Source organism: Rhinopithecus roxellana, chromosome 11, assembly GCF_007565055.1.
Source record: "Rhinopithecus roxellana isolate Shanxi Qingling chromosome 11, ASM756505v1, whole genome shotgun sequence".
Classification (NCBI taxonomy): Eukaryota; Metazoa; Chordata; class Mammalia; order Primates; family Cercopithecidae; genus Rhinopithecus; species Rhinopithecus roxellana.
In genome coordinates this window covers 1,211,559-1,225,112 of record NC_044559.1, presented here as the reverse complement: position 1 = coordinate 1,225,112, position 13,554 = coordinate 1,211,559, and the positions used below count along the sequence as shown (strand labels likewise).

At 38.3% G+C, this 13,554-nt stretch overlaps 1 protein-coding gene and 1 non-coding gene across 2 annotated transcripts; both read left to right on the top strand.

The window, feature by feature from the left end:
- Window positions 1-3,646: 3,646 nt before the first annotated feature.
- Window positions 3,647-11,905, top strand: LOC115892053 (ankyrin repeat domain-containing protein 30B-like). The gene is made up of 5 exons (XM_030941081.1): window positions 3,647-3,867; window positions 7,732-7,846; window positions 8,006-8,179; window positions 10,059-10,165; window positions 11,764-11,905. Exons 1-5 carry the CDS (start codon window positions 3,647-3,649, stop codon window positions 11,903-11,905), a joined length of 759 nt encoding a protein of 252 aa, XP_030796941.1.
- Window positions 11,906-13,253: 1,348 nt separating this feature from the next.
- On the top strand, window positions 13,254-13,357 carry LOC115900520. Its single transcript, XR_004060204.1, has one exon. It is a non-coding gene; the product is annotated as a U6 spliceosomal RNA (small nuclear RNA).
- Window positions 13,358-13,554: the final 197 nt, after the last annotated feature.

Sequence of the window (13,554 nt, the reverse complement as noted above, 5' to 3'; positions counted from 1 at the left end):
AGATACCAATGAGTCCTAATCATACCAATATCCCTACTCATTGCCTGCTTGTTTTTGGATTTACACATTTGACTTTCTCATCTCATATCCTAGAAAAGTATTTAGTAAGAGTTGGATCTGGCCAGGTGGGGTGGCTAATGCCTGTAATCCTAGCACGTTGGGAGGCTGAGGCGAGTGGGTCACCTAAGGACAGGAGTTGGAAAGCAGCCTGGCCAACATGGTGAAACCCCGTCTCTACTAAAAATACAAAGACTAGCTGGGTGTGGTGGCGGGCGCCTATAATCCCAGCTACTCGGGAGGCTGAGGCAGGAGAATCGCTTGAACCCTGGGGGCAGAGGTTGCTGTGAGCCAAGATTGTGCCACTTCCCTCCAGCCTGGGTGAAAGAGCAAAACAACAAAAGAAAAAAAGAGTTGGATTTAATTTTCTAAGCATTAGGCTAAATTTGTTATGCTAGATAACATGATATCCTAAGATAAGCCAAGCATTATAAAGATGGATCTGATGATTGCCAGGAATGTATTATCTATGCAGTAATGATAACACATGGAAACAAAGCCATGTGTTCTCTCATTTTTAAAAACATGTTTTGATGATGAAGGATATAAAATACAGAGTCACAGTGAAAGCCTGCAGCTTGAGTACATTTGTAATCAGGTGATTACAGATGATTGCTATGAGGCTAATGAAGTGAAATTTACTCCTAGGTTTGAGTAGATGATAAAAGGAACATTAAGTAGATTGTAGTCTCAATCATGAATATATTCACCTAATTAACATTTTCCTACCTTTGAATTTAAATATCAAAATTGATACGTGAGAGTTGATTTGTAATACAAAATTTACTACTTTTGATAGTCATTTCTCACCTAAGCTTGCAGCATGTAATAATTTTTTTCCCACAAATCTTTTCCTACATTAAAAAAATACATAAAAAGCTTGGCCAGGCATGGTGGCTCTCGCCTGTAATCCCAGCACTTTGGGAGGCCGAGGTGGGCGGATCACCTGAGGTCAGGAGTTCGAGACCGGCCTGGCCAACATGGCTAAACCGCATCTCTATTAAAAATACAAAAATTAGCCAGTCATGGTGCCACGCACCTGTAGTACTAGCTACTCAGAAGGCTGAGGCAGGAGAATGGCTTGAACCTGGGAGGTGGAGGCTGCAGTGAGCCAAGATTGTGCCACTGCACTCCAGCCTGGGCAACAGGGTGAGACCCCATCTTAAGAAAAAAAAAAAAAAAAAACTAACTTATTTGGGTTGGGCACAGCGGCTCGTGCCTGTAATCCCAGCATATTGGGAGGCCCTGGTGGGCAGATCACTTGAGGTCAGGAGTTCAAGACCATCCTCAACAAAATGGTGAAACCCAGACTCAACAAAAAGTACAAAAAACTAGCTGGGTGTGGTGGCACTTGCCTGTAGTCCCAGCTACTGGGGAAGCTGAGGCACGATCGCTTGAGCCTGGAAGGCGGAGGCTGCAGTGAGCAGAGACTGCAAGATTACACCACTGCACTCCAGCCTGGGCAACAGAGTGAAATTCTGTCTCTAAAACAAATAAACAAAAAAATGTGTTTAATTGTTAAGAATCAGTTTCACTAGGGATAAAAGTCAGAAGAACAGAAATTGTGAGTTCCTTTGTGAAGATTCAAGGACCTTCAAGGACCTCTGAACAGCCAAGGATAATCATTCCTATTTTTCATCTTCAATGGAAAAAAGAGCCCATTATACCTTTCTAGCCTATACTGGAATAAATAACAATTTAATTTTATTTATTGTAAACTAACAAAGGAAACAGTGTAAGTTAATGAAGTGTAGTCTCTACAACTTGTTAGACTTTTTATTTTTTATTTATTTGTTATTTTTAGTTGGACTTTGTTTTTGAGACAGAATCTCGCTCTGTCACCCAGTCTGGAGTGCAATGGCTTGATCTCGGCTCACTGCAACCTTTGTCTCCCAGATTCAAGTGATTCTCCCTGCCTCAGCCTCCCTAGTAGCTGGGATTACAGGCACACACCAGCATGCTCGGCTATTTTTAGTAGAGACAGGGTTTTGCCATGTTGACCAGGCAGGTCTCCAACTCCTGACCTCAGGCCATCTGCCGGCTTTGACCTCCCAAAGTGCTGAGATTACAGGCTTGAGCCACCGCACCAAGCAACAAGCTAATTTTTGTGTGTTTAGTAGAGACCGGCCTTCACTTCATGTTGGCCAGACAGGTCTCGAACTAGACCTCAAGTGATCCACTGGGCTCGGCCTCCCAAAGTGCTGGGTTTACAGGCCAGAGACCCCGCGCCCGGCCGGCATTGATGTTACTTAAATTACAAAGTAACCGGCCAGGCGCAGTCGCTCAAGCCTGTAATCCCAGCATTTTCAGAGGCTGAGGCAGGCGAATCACTTGAGGTCGGGAGTTCCCGAGACCAGCCTGAGCAACATGGAGAAACCCCGTCTCTACTAAAAAATAAAAACACAAAATTAGCCGGCATGGTGGCACATGCCTGTATTCTCTGCTATTCAGGAGGCTGAGGCAGGAGACTCGCTTGAACCTGGGAGGCAGAGGTTGTTGCAGTGAGCCGAGATCGCACCATTGCACTGTAGCCTAGGCAACAAGAGCCAGACTCCGTCTCAAGAAATAAAAAGTACAGCCTGGCACAGTGGCTTATGCCTGTAGGCCCAGCACTTTGGGAGGCCCAGGCAGGCAGATCACTAGATCAGGATCAGCCCTAGGCTGAGCTGCAGCTGGCGTTTGAACGTGACAGCAGCGGTGGCAACCCAGAACCTGTCCGTGCCACCAGCAGCGACGAACTCCAGGGTCGGACACCGCCACTGCACCTAAGTCAGGTGGGACCTCAGCTGTGGGAGGGCGGGAACCTGCCGCAAAGCCTCATCCGGTCAGCTATACAGGGCCCAGAGGTCGCGAGCTTGCGCTGCCAGCGCCGGCCAAGGAAGATCAGAGCCCAGGGCGGAAGGGGGTGCACTCGGCGACCCTCAGCGGTCTGGGCCCAGCCCTGCAGCCTCCACTGGGGACTCAGGTGCAGCTCCCACCTGAACATGGCATGCGGCAGCAGGGGCTCCAACCCGGACCCTGTCAGCGCCACCAGCAGGGCAGATACTTGGGCCAGAAGCCTCCAGGGCGCCTAAGTCAGGGGGTGGGTCCCCAGTTGCAGGAAGGCGGGAATCGATGCTCAGCGCCACCCTGGAGGCTGCATGGTGCCCAGCACCAGGGTCCAGCTCCTGGATCGCGGGTCGAGGAGAGGCCAGGGGCGGCTATGTCAAGCAGGCCGTGTTGCAGGGCGCCCCCCACGTTCCGCTCCAAGGGGGCCCGCCAGCCCGGCAGCGCCTCAACGGCAGGTGCCACCTGCACGCGGTGCCCGGTGGAGCGCGGCCAGGGCGCGTGTCTCCTCAGCCTGTTGAGTTGCGCATGAGCTGCTGCCTAACGGCTCTGCTCAGAATTTCTCCCGAGAGAGGACGAAGTGTTCAAGAGCTTGGCGATACAGAAATTTTTACTGGTGTCGGGGCGGGTGCGGGAACTAAAGAAGGGCGAGTGGGAGCTGGGTGGGTGCTGGGGAATGGCCAGCAGGAAGCGAGGGCGAGCGGTAGGGGCTGGGGAAGGGCGAGCGGGAGGCGTGGGTTCTCTCCAGCAGGGGGCTGCAGCCATGAAGAGGCTCTTAGCTGCCGCTGGCAAGGGCGTGCCGTGCCCGAAGTTCCCGGGCGCCTCCAGCGAGCTGGTCTACACCAACAACGACTGGTACATCATCCACTTCGGGGATCTCGGGAAGATCCATAAAGCTGCCTCCCTGGGCCAAGTCCAGAAGCTGGAGAGTATGACGGTAAAGAAGAAAAGCATCGACCTGAACAAAAGAGATGCGAAGAAGAGGTACCAGGCCCTGCCTGAGCCGGGGCTGTAGGAGGAGGTGGTGGCTGTGGGAGGATCGCCCCTTCAGAATGAGGGACTGGGGAGGCCTGAGGTGAGGGGAGCAGGTGGAGGAGTGGCGGGTGGGGGAGTGGCAGGCTGTGGGGAGGCCATCCTGGGCAGGCCCCCCAGGCCTGGGATGGGGGCGCCCTGCAGGGCAGAGGGCCCAGGCCACCTTAAAATCAACTCCAAACTTTAGTTGCTTTCTTCTTCACTCCCACTTCCTCTCACAGAGCACTGTGTAGAAAATTTTAGAGTGATTTAACTCACAAAATTAAGTACATACAGGGTTTTACTTTTAATGTACAGGTTTTAAAAGATAATGTTAGATACACTATGAAATGGTGCATAATGAAATAATTCCTATAATATATGAACTTCTTGGCTAAAAATTCTTTGGATAAAGTCCAATGTCCATTTTGATATCAATGAATGTCTATGTAAATATGTTCTTTGCTGAGGGACCCTAGAAGGAAACTTGGAGGTGGGAAGATGGTTTATGTTCTTGAATTTAAGAAGACTCATTTTTCTCAAGATGCAACTTCTTTATCAGTTTTACATAAACCAAATAAAGTTATCAACGTTTTAACATTTTTAAAATTACACAGGCTTTTACTATTGTGATGACATTTTAAATATTTTGTAACGGAATAGAAAAGTCCTGCCCTTCTAGACATCAAAATGTGCTATTAATTTGCACAAGATGGGCCGGGAGCAGTGGCTCACGCCTGTAATTCCAGCACTTTGGGTGGCTGAGGCAGGTGGATCATCTGAGGTCAGGAGTTCAAGACCAGCCTGGCCAATATGGTGAAACACCGTCTCTACAAAAGTACAAAACTTAGCCGGGCCTGATGTCGGCTGCCTGTAATTCCAGCTACTCGGGAGGCTGAGGCGGGAGAATCACTTGAACCTGATAGGTGGAGGTTGCAGTGAGCCGAGATCCTGCCATTGCAATCCAGCCTAGGCGACAGAGTGAGGCTCTGTCTAAAAAAACAAATAAACAAACAAAAAATCACAAATTGTTTGCTAACAGCTGAAAAGACATGTAATTGAATACAACAGAATAGAAAATCCAGAAACACCCAAATATATGTAAGAATTTAGAACTTGATAATGGTCACACTTTATACTAGTAGGAAAAGAATTAGTTTCATAAGTGAAATGCCTGCTTTTTGGAGAAAACTAGATTTTTATGGCACAAAATAAGTTCCTGATGGAATATAGATTAAAAATTTTTAATATACAACATGATAAAAAATACCAGAAAAACATAAATGCCTATTTACACAGATACATTTTTATGTTGACAAAACCTTTCTAAGAAGCTCAGAAGCAAGCATTCTGAAGGGTAATTTAGTAAAACAAAAATTAAATTACCCTGCATATGTGAAAAAATAAAAGGCAGCATACTTGTAAATATTTACTACTCATGTATGTGTATGTGTGTATACATATTAGATTTAAAAATGTTTGTTTTATAGAGAATTCACTCAAATCAACAGAAAATCCTCTAATTTAAAATTGGGCAATTTAAATTAGTTATCTAAATTGCAGATCTAAAAAAAGTACTGGGCCTCTAATTTAAAACTGGGCAAAGTCCTTTTTTAAGATCTGCGAGTGACCTATGCACATAGGAAACAATATTTAGTGTTCCTGGTTAGAGAAGACATTTAAGTTAAAAGAGGAATCAAATACTGTTTTCTACCTACAAAGTTTGTGAGGATAAAAAGCAGTGACATTCATAGTACTCTTTAAAGTGTAAGTTTCGGATGACTTTTCAAATAGACAATTTGATGGTAAGTACCATATTTAAAAATTGTATATGCCCATTAGTGATCAATTCTATTATACTAAAATATTTTTAGAAAATAATGAAACATACTCACAATTTCTTTTCTGAGCACTGCTTAAAATATCAATGTATTAAAAAGAATCCATTTAATGGTTTTTACAAATACATTTCAGTGAGTTTACAGCATGGGATAATATGTGACCACTCAAGGTAGAAACATATACAGAAGTATGTTGACATTTGAAAATGGATTTTGGTGTACCAAGTGAGGGTAAAATTCAGTTTGATTATATATACAGACTATGGTCTTGTGTTATCGGAAATTATGTCCAAAATATGATAAAATTTGTTATTTGAGGACATTTGTTTTAATATAAAATGCTTTTCCTTTTTATTATTTTTGATTTCTGCATTGAGCATGTACAATGCTATTAGTAAAAGTTTATTATTAATGAAATAATTTTTGGGAAGAGCAGCAATATGTATTTTGCACAGATAAAGATAATTTCTCGCTTTATATATTTTTTCTGTGCATTAGTATATTCTGTGAACTTTTAGCATCTTCAGAAGAGAATCTTTTTATCTGTGCTTATTGATTTACACATACATTTTATTAAACACATATTTTTATTATACATAGATTTATTACTTATATGTCAATAACTATAGATTAATCATTTTAGTGTAGTTTTATTATTAGAAAAATAAAATAGCAAATATAAGTGCTTTATTTATAGCAATTTTTTAAGATATTGAACTTCCTAACTTATTTATCTATTCTTTTAATCCATTCATCACATGTAAGCTGAATGCCTATTATGTAGAAGATACATTCTATTAACTCTCAAGACCTTTTCATCCTTAAAAATTTCACATTTACCTGCTCAGCCTGAGCAAAGTGAGGGATTTAAAATTGGAGTATTAGAGCTGAATCTCAATTTAAGCTTTTCCTCTCATCTTTCAAACAAAAACACTTCTGAAGTGAGAAACTAGTAAAAGATAACTACCAACCATGATATTGGAAATTTATAACAGCTCTAAATAGTAATATTAATCGTCAAAAACATCTAATTTACATGCATTCTATAAATCTAAATATGAATTTCCATACATTCTGTAAATCTAAATATGGAATAAACTGAGCCATACCTATTTATTTGAATCCAAAGTTTTCTTTGGCTTGAAGTTTTTAAAATATTAAAGAAATAGCTTGTTTTAACAATTTGTTGTTTTTATTTCAACTCTCCTTTTGTGTAGTACTCTTAAAAGGTATAATTTCTTTCAGTGTCAATCCTGTGAGTAGGACTGCCATACATATGTATGTATATACCATATTCCACTTCTTGGAAGGCACTGTGAATTGTGTGATGCCTCCTTATTTTATGCACCAATAAAAGATTGTTTAAATTTCTGCCAAATATAGTTGTAATAAATAATGAATTATAAATGGCATTTCCATGTCAGAGATGTTAAAATATGAGAAATTGAGCATCTTAGAATCTTTAACATACTGTGTTACCTGCTAACTTTTAAAACACACCACAAAGTAGGCATAATTGCACCATTTTACTTAAAATGTTTTCTTTGTTAAGTAGTAGTAATAATTATAATATCTAACATTTACTGAGCTGTTACACGTACTAGGAACTCTCCCAAATACTTTGCATAGATTCTCATTGAGGCATCACAGTGATGTCCTGAGATAACTACTGTATTCGTCTTCATTTGATTGATGAGAAAATCGAGGTGCAGAAAGTTTAAGTGACAGCTAGAAAGTCAAAGATCTTAAAGTAATATTCAAGCTCAAGTTGAACTGAATCCAAAGGTCAAGTTCTTTGTATTCAAACAGGCCACTCTTTCGCTAATGTAGTGAGCAAAAAGAGTGAATGAACATTGTACTTTCTTCAGGAGAATATTAAATATTTGTTTTGAAGGCAGAGAAACAGCCTGGTATTTAATGTTTACAATTACATAAATCATTGTATGTTTTGAGACAGTGGACTAAACTTTGCCAACAAGTCCTCTCACTCTCATAGGACTGCTCTACACTGGGCCTGTGTCAACGGTCATGCAGAAGTAGTAACATTTCTGGTAGACAGAAAGTGCCAACTTGATGTCCTTGATGGCGAAAGCAGGACACCTCTGATCAAGGTATATAGTAGTCAATTTTTTTCAGTAGAAGATGGATTTAGTTCAAATACACAGAATAAAAATGAATTCAGTTGAAACGCAACTAGTCTGTGAAACCTGTGGAATACTTATTTTGATTTCCTATAATTTATAATTTACTTCTTGCTTTAATACCGACAGGCTCTACAATGCCAGAGGGAGGCTTGTGCAAATATTCTGATAGATTCTGGTGCTGATGTAAATGCTGTAGATGTGTATGGCAACACACCTCTCCATTATGCTGTTTATAGTGAGAATTTATCAATGGTGGCAAAACTGCTGTCCCATGATGCAGTCATCGAAGTGCAAAACAAGGTAGACGTTAACCAATGTTATTTTCAAAATATTTGAAATCCATTTGTTTTAACGTTAACATATGTAAAACTGTTATATTTGGAAGCTCAAACATTCCTTGAATGAAAATAAGTTGAAAGAACTTAATTACCTAAGATTTTACTTTAAATATTAATATTTTTACAAGAACTATTAGAGACTATGGCTTTTCTGTGCATTTATGATAAATATTTGAGTTTGTTAAAGGTAAAACTTTTTCAAATATTCTTTCCCACCCAAGTTTTTTTTCTTTCCAATTATTGTAAAACTAGAGGAAAGCAAAATTTGCCTTCATAAATTGAGTCAACATGTAAAATTTAGGAGACATGCAGAAATCTAGATTTCTTCTTAAAGGATTGAATCTGGTGTCTCTTGAGCCCATATGACTGTTTGGCATGCTAAGAAGACGTTTTAGCTTTACACAAAGCATATGTTTCCAGTTTGCTACTGTGCCCACCTAGTTACATCACTTACTCAACTTACCTCTTTTGCCTTTGTAAATATTTCAGTGATCAATTCCTCTCTCATAGTATATGTTGGTAAAGATTTCAAGGTATTCAAGGCAGTTTATTGGTGTTTATAATATATAGTTTATATTTTACATTAATTCATTAATATTGGGGTTGACTTCTAGAATTTAGAAGATTTTTTTAAACAATGATTTTTCTGTATATAAACCATAAATAATAATCTTTTATTAGAATGCTTTTAAGCCTTTTTAGATTAATCATGGTTGTATTTGAATAAGTTATGCACATTGCAGAAAATATTATATCCTTCTTCTCAGAATTGTCCCTTAAAATTCAAGTAATTTAGGGGCTTCTATTATGCTAATCCACATAGATGAGTTAGAACTTTCATTAATAAGCCATTTTATTCATGTTTTTGATGTTTTGCCAAAAATTAAGTAGCAATTACAATAGAAACCAGAATACAAATGGATTATTGCATTTTAAGAAATAGATACGCATTAGGATCCTAGGATTGTCATTATAATTGAGAATAAACTTTTATACTGACTTTTTAATAGCTGAGATAAAATCTTATTGTCTTGTAACAGAAGAAACCCCATGGACCATTTAATAATAAGCAGTCAAAGTTCATTTGAAGCCAATCTCTTTTAATTTAGAGCCACTTCCTTAGTGACTCATTTAGAGCAGGAGTGCCTGACATTGGCATCTGGGATCTTGGGATTATTGATAGAAGAGAATCAAGAGAGTTTTTATCACCTAGAGGAAACCTCCATTTTTCTTGGGAAGCTTACAAAACTGTATTCCTGAAATTCTAATTTGTCAAATGTTAATCTCTGCCACAAAAATACATTGTCAAATAAGTATTAGGCAAAGTTCAAGTCATTTATTGAATAATGGACATTTAATTCACAGTTTTATAATATTTCTTGAACATATATAATGGTGGAATCTGTTGGGGTACAGTGCTTCTGGTAAGGTAATTATTCTCTGGAATATAGTTTAAGAAACACTGCCCTAGAGGTAATTATTTAGATTACTCATTTAGTCAAAAACAAATTATTTACTACTATGTCTTAGGGTTTAAGGATATAGAGATAAAAGATACAGCCCTTGCCCTCAAGAAGCTCTTGGTTTAGATGGGAAACCATAAAATCATTACAATATAATGATTTTTGGAGATAACCAGAGTTAATGTGGTGATGCAGAGGTTGAATGTTTATAAGGGAAGGTGCAGTGCATGGGATAGCACAGAAAAGGGAGAAAGAAGGGACTGCTATTGATTTACTTTCTATTTTATGTGTTTAAGTTAATAGGATATTATGCAAGGTATTCAGTTCAGTTGAGAAATATGTAATTTCATGATTATAAATTGTTTTGATATTTTGCAGGCTAGCCTCACACCTCTTTTACTGGCCATAATACAAAGAAATGAGCGAATTGTGGAATTCTTACTGACAAAAAATGCAAATGCAAATGCAGTTAATGAGTTTAAATGGTATGGTACTTTTTTTTTTAATTAAAAAACACTTGACTAGTGTTCTAGAGTAATAACACTCAAGTCAGAAATATTAAATTAACAATATTTAGTTAAAATTATTAGATTATAGTGAAACATATCAACACAAATTATCAGAAGAAAAGCAATTATTTGGACTAGTCAACATAAAGAACAGTATATAGTAGCACTTATCTTCTCTTATTATATCGACTGATTCTTATGTGTAATCTGATGTTTTTGGTTGCATCATCTTCTATTAATGAAAGTGGTTCTGTATTAGTTTTAAGAAGTGTGAATCTTTTCAGTTTATTTTATAATTCAATATTGAATTATTAACAGTTTTATAGTATTTTTCTAACTTCTCTTTTTTATACACTTTTTAAAAAATGCAATATTTGCTGGGCACGGTAGCTGTCGCCTGTTATCCCAGCACTTTGGGAGGCCAAGGTGATTGGATCACATGAGGCCAGGAGTTTGAGACCAGCTTAGCCAATATAAGCTGGTGAAACCCTATCTCTAATAAAAACACAAAAATTAGCTGGGCATGGTGGCACATGCCTGTAGTCCCAGCTACTCAGGGGGCTGAGGCACGAAAATTGCTTGACCCAAGAGGCAGAGGTTGCAGTGAGCTGAGATCATGCCACCACACTCCAGCCTGGGTAATAGAGTGAGATTCTGTCTCAAAGAAAAAAAAAGCAATATTAAATAGAAATAGGAGTATAAAATCATTTTGTCTTTAGGATGACTATTTGCTTTAATAAAGTTGTTTTCCTTGAAGCATATTAATTTTAGGTTATCCCTATGTGACTGTTAATTGCTGTCACCAGATACTGTGAATTTATTATTATTTTTTCCTTTTTTATTCATAGGGTATTTTTAATTTGAATGGGTAGAGGGAAGAAAGACATCTTTAATTGGATTAATATTTTAGTTAATTAAGATAAGCCATAGGTGAGTGATAAAGAGAAAAGATGCTTTTGATTCACACAAGACTGAGTTTAATTTATAGCTTCCTCACTTGATAGGTGTGACTTTGCAAACATTACTTAATACCAAGTATGATTTTCTATATGAAAAGGAGAATAATAATATGTCCTTTAAGAATGATTATATTGAAGTAACATTATAAATATCAACAGCATTTAATTCAGTATTTCATACGTTGTTATCAGCATCATTAACTAAACTTACTATGACTGCTACTACTATCATTATTCCTAATATTGTTTTAAAGCCTTCAGATTGCTCTCACTTGGCTAACTTCTAGCTGATTTTGAAGTACAAAATATTATATTAGACTAAGGAAGAAATAGATAAGTTTTTCACTTAAATTATTACCTCTTTGAGATTAGTGAACAAAGCATAATTCCTTGCCCCTCAAAGGACTTTATGTTAGCCAATTCTAGTATGCTATATCCCAATGGGACATGAGTCTTTTTGCCCCTTCCTTTTAGATTTGGTGGTGATTTGCAAGGATAAACACTTGAGCACTCAAGATACTTATGTTGTTAGTACATGTAAATGGGTAATTCTACACTGACAGGCACATATTAAATTGGTTCTGCTCATAATAAGTTATCTCTTTGTTATTTTAGCACAGCCCTTATGCTTGCCGTATGTGAGGGATCATCAGAGATAGTCGGCATGCTTCTTCAGCAAAATGTTGACATCTTTGCTGAAGATACGTATGGAATGACTGCAGAACATTATGCTGCTGCTTGTGGAGTTAATTTGTAAGTGTTTACATTTAAAAGCTAGGTGAGATTTTATAGTTTGTTTCAGGTAGTTTTTGAATGACAGTGACTTAGTTCGCTTCATCAGCCAGAAACTAGGCAAAAAGCCAGACTAGTTAGAAGGAGTATTGGGTCCAGGATTCTTTATTTTAGGACTTTCAACAACTTTATCCCTAGGGATCCTAATGTTGACTGCTTGATTTGAAGTATAATCCCTATGCCCGGGATAAATACAGTGTCACAATGTTAATTTTTCTAATTAGTTATTTGGGTCTTGAAATGTTCACTTTGGCAGAAAACCTGATAGTGTCCCCTGGGGGCTGTCTTCCATATCTCAATACTTGAATTTTTAAAAAGAATCTAAGGGGTTCCTTAAGTCCAAGGAAGATAGTCATTTTGTATAAGTCAGAAGGACTAGGGGGGACATGGCCATTCTCTTCATTTTGTTATTTTCATTGATTCTGTTGCTGCATCGTTGCCATTGAAATTGCGCCTGCAGTCTGGCAATGATCGACCTTTGTGACCAGGATGCCCTTACTAGCACAGATCCCTCAGTTTTCATAGTGATCCATATGTACACTTCAAAGTTATTACAGTTTTTTAAAATTCACATACATATTCTCAGCCATTGTTTCCAAAGTACCAGCACTCCGCTCTGGCAGCTAGAACTTTTATCTTTAGCCACACACATAGTGAGCAAATTGACCCTTCTCCTCCCACTCAAAACCTCATGTGAAACCCACATCTTAACCTGGACTTGGCCTAGACCTTCATGTTAAGTTATCCTTTGAGTGACTTCTTTCTATTTCTCTAGCAAATATTAGTTGTGATAGTTTAAAACTGTAAGTCAGGTTGAAATAATGTTACAGGAAGAAATTAGAGATCCATTTTTCCTGTTATCAGATTTATATCCCTGGCCCTTTATATCCTGTGTAGCACCATTTAGTAGGTAGTGGAAGGTTTCGTCTTATTCTGTAAAATCCCATGTCATCTTTCCAAAGTTGTAGTGGGTTCCAACTTGTGGTTGTCCCCTCAAGTGATTCTTTTCTCCTAAAAGTAAACATCTTCCTTGTTACTTGCATCTCTACCTTGAGTTTTTAAAATATTTTCAAATTCTGCATTACCATGAAGCCATTCAATAGACTTCACTCTATCTCAAGTAAGTTGTTTAGATTTAACAGAGCTAAGCCTCATCCATCACTGATAGTCTTCACATATAAAAGTAGGGATTTGTGCTGACTTCAGGGGTACATATGAAACAATTGTATTCAATATAAAATTCAATTTTATTTTGAATTTATTCAAATAAATAATTGAATTTATTTATTGAATTTCAATTCAATATTAATTGAATTGAAACAATTCAATTCAATATAAAATTGAAACAATGTCGAGAAGGTCAGCATGGTCCCTGCACAAGGATGACATACAAATCTGTGAAGTGTTGCATATTTCTTGCAGTCCCCAAAACGACATCTGACTACTTTCTAACTAGCTCCAAGGAAACAGTGTGAGTCAAAGCAAAATGGGTGACACCCATTTTGCAATTGTGATTTTCATACAAAAAATGTTTATGTAAGGTGATATATGAAATGAGGTGTGGTAACACATAGGATCTTCTGTGCAATATGTTGTTAGTAGGCATCTCAGAAA

What these genes read in the sequence shown, in the direction of transcription:
- LOC115892053 (XM_030941081.1), top strand. Translation starts at nt 3,647, where the DNA reads ATGAAGAGGCTCTTAGCTGCCGCTGGCAAGGGCGTGCCGTGCCCGAAG. An exon ending in TCATCGAAGTGCAAAACAAG is followed by an intron (nt 8,180 to 10,058) that starts GTAGACGTTAAC and finishes GATATTTTGCAG; the next exon opens with GCTAGCCTCACACCTCTTTT. An exon ending in GCAGTTAATGAGTTTAAATG is followed by an intron (nt 10,166 to 11,763) that starts GTATGGTACTTT and finishes TTGTTATTTTAG; the next exon opens with CACAGCCCTTATGCTTGCCG.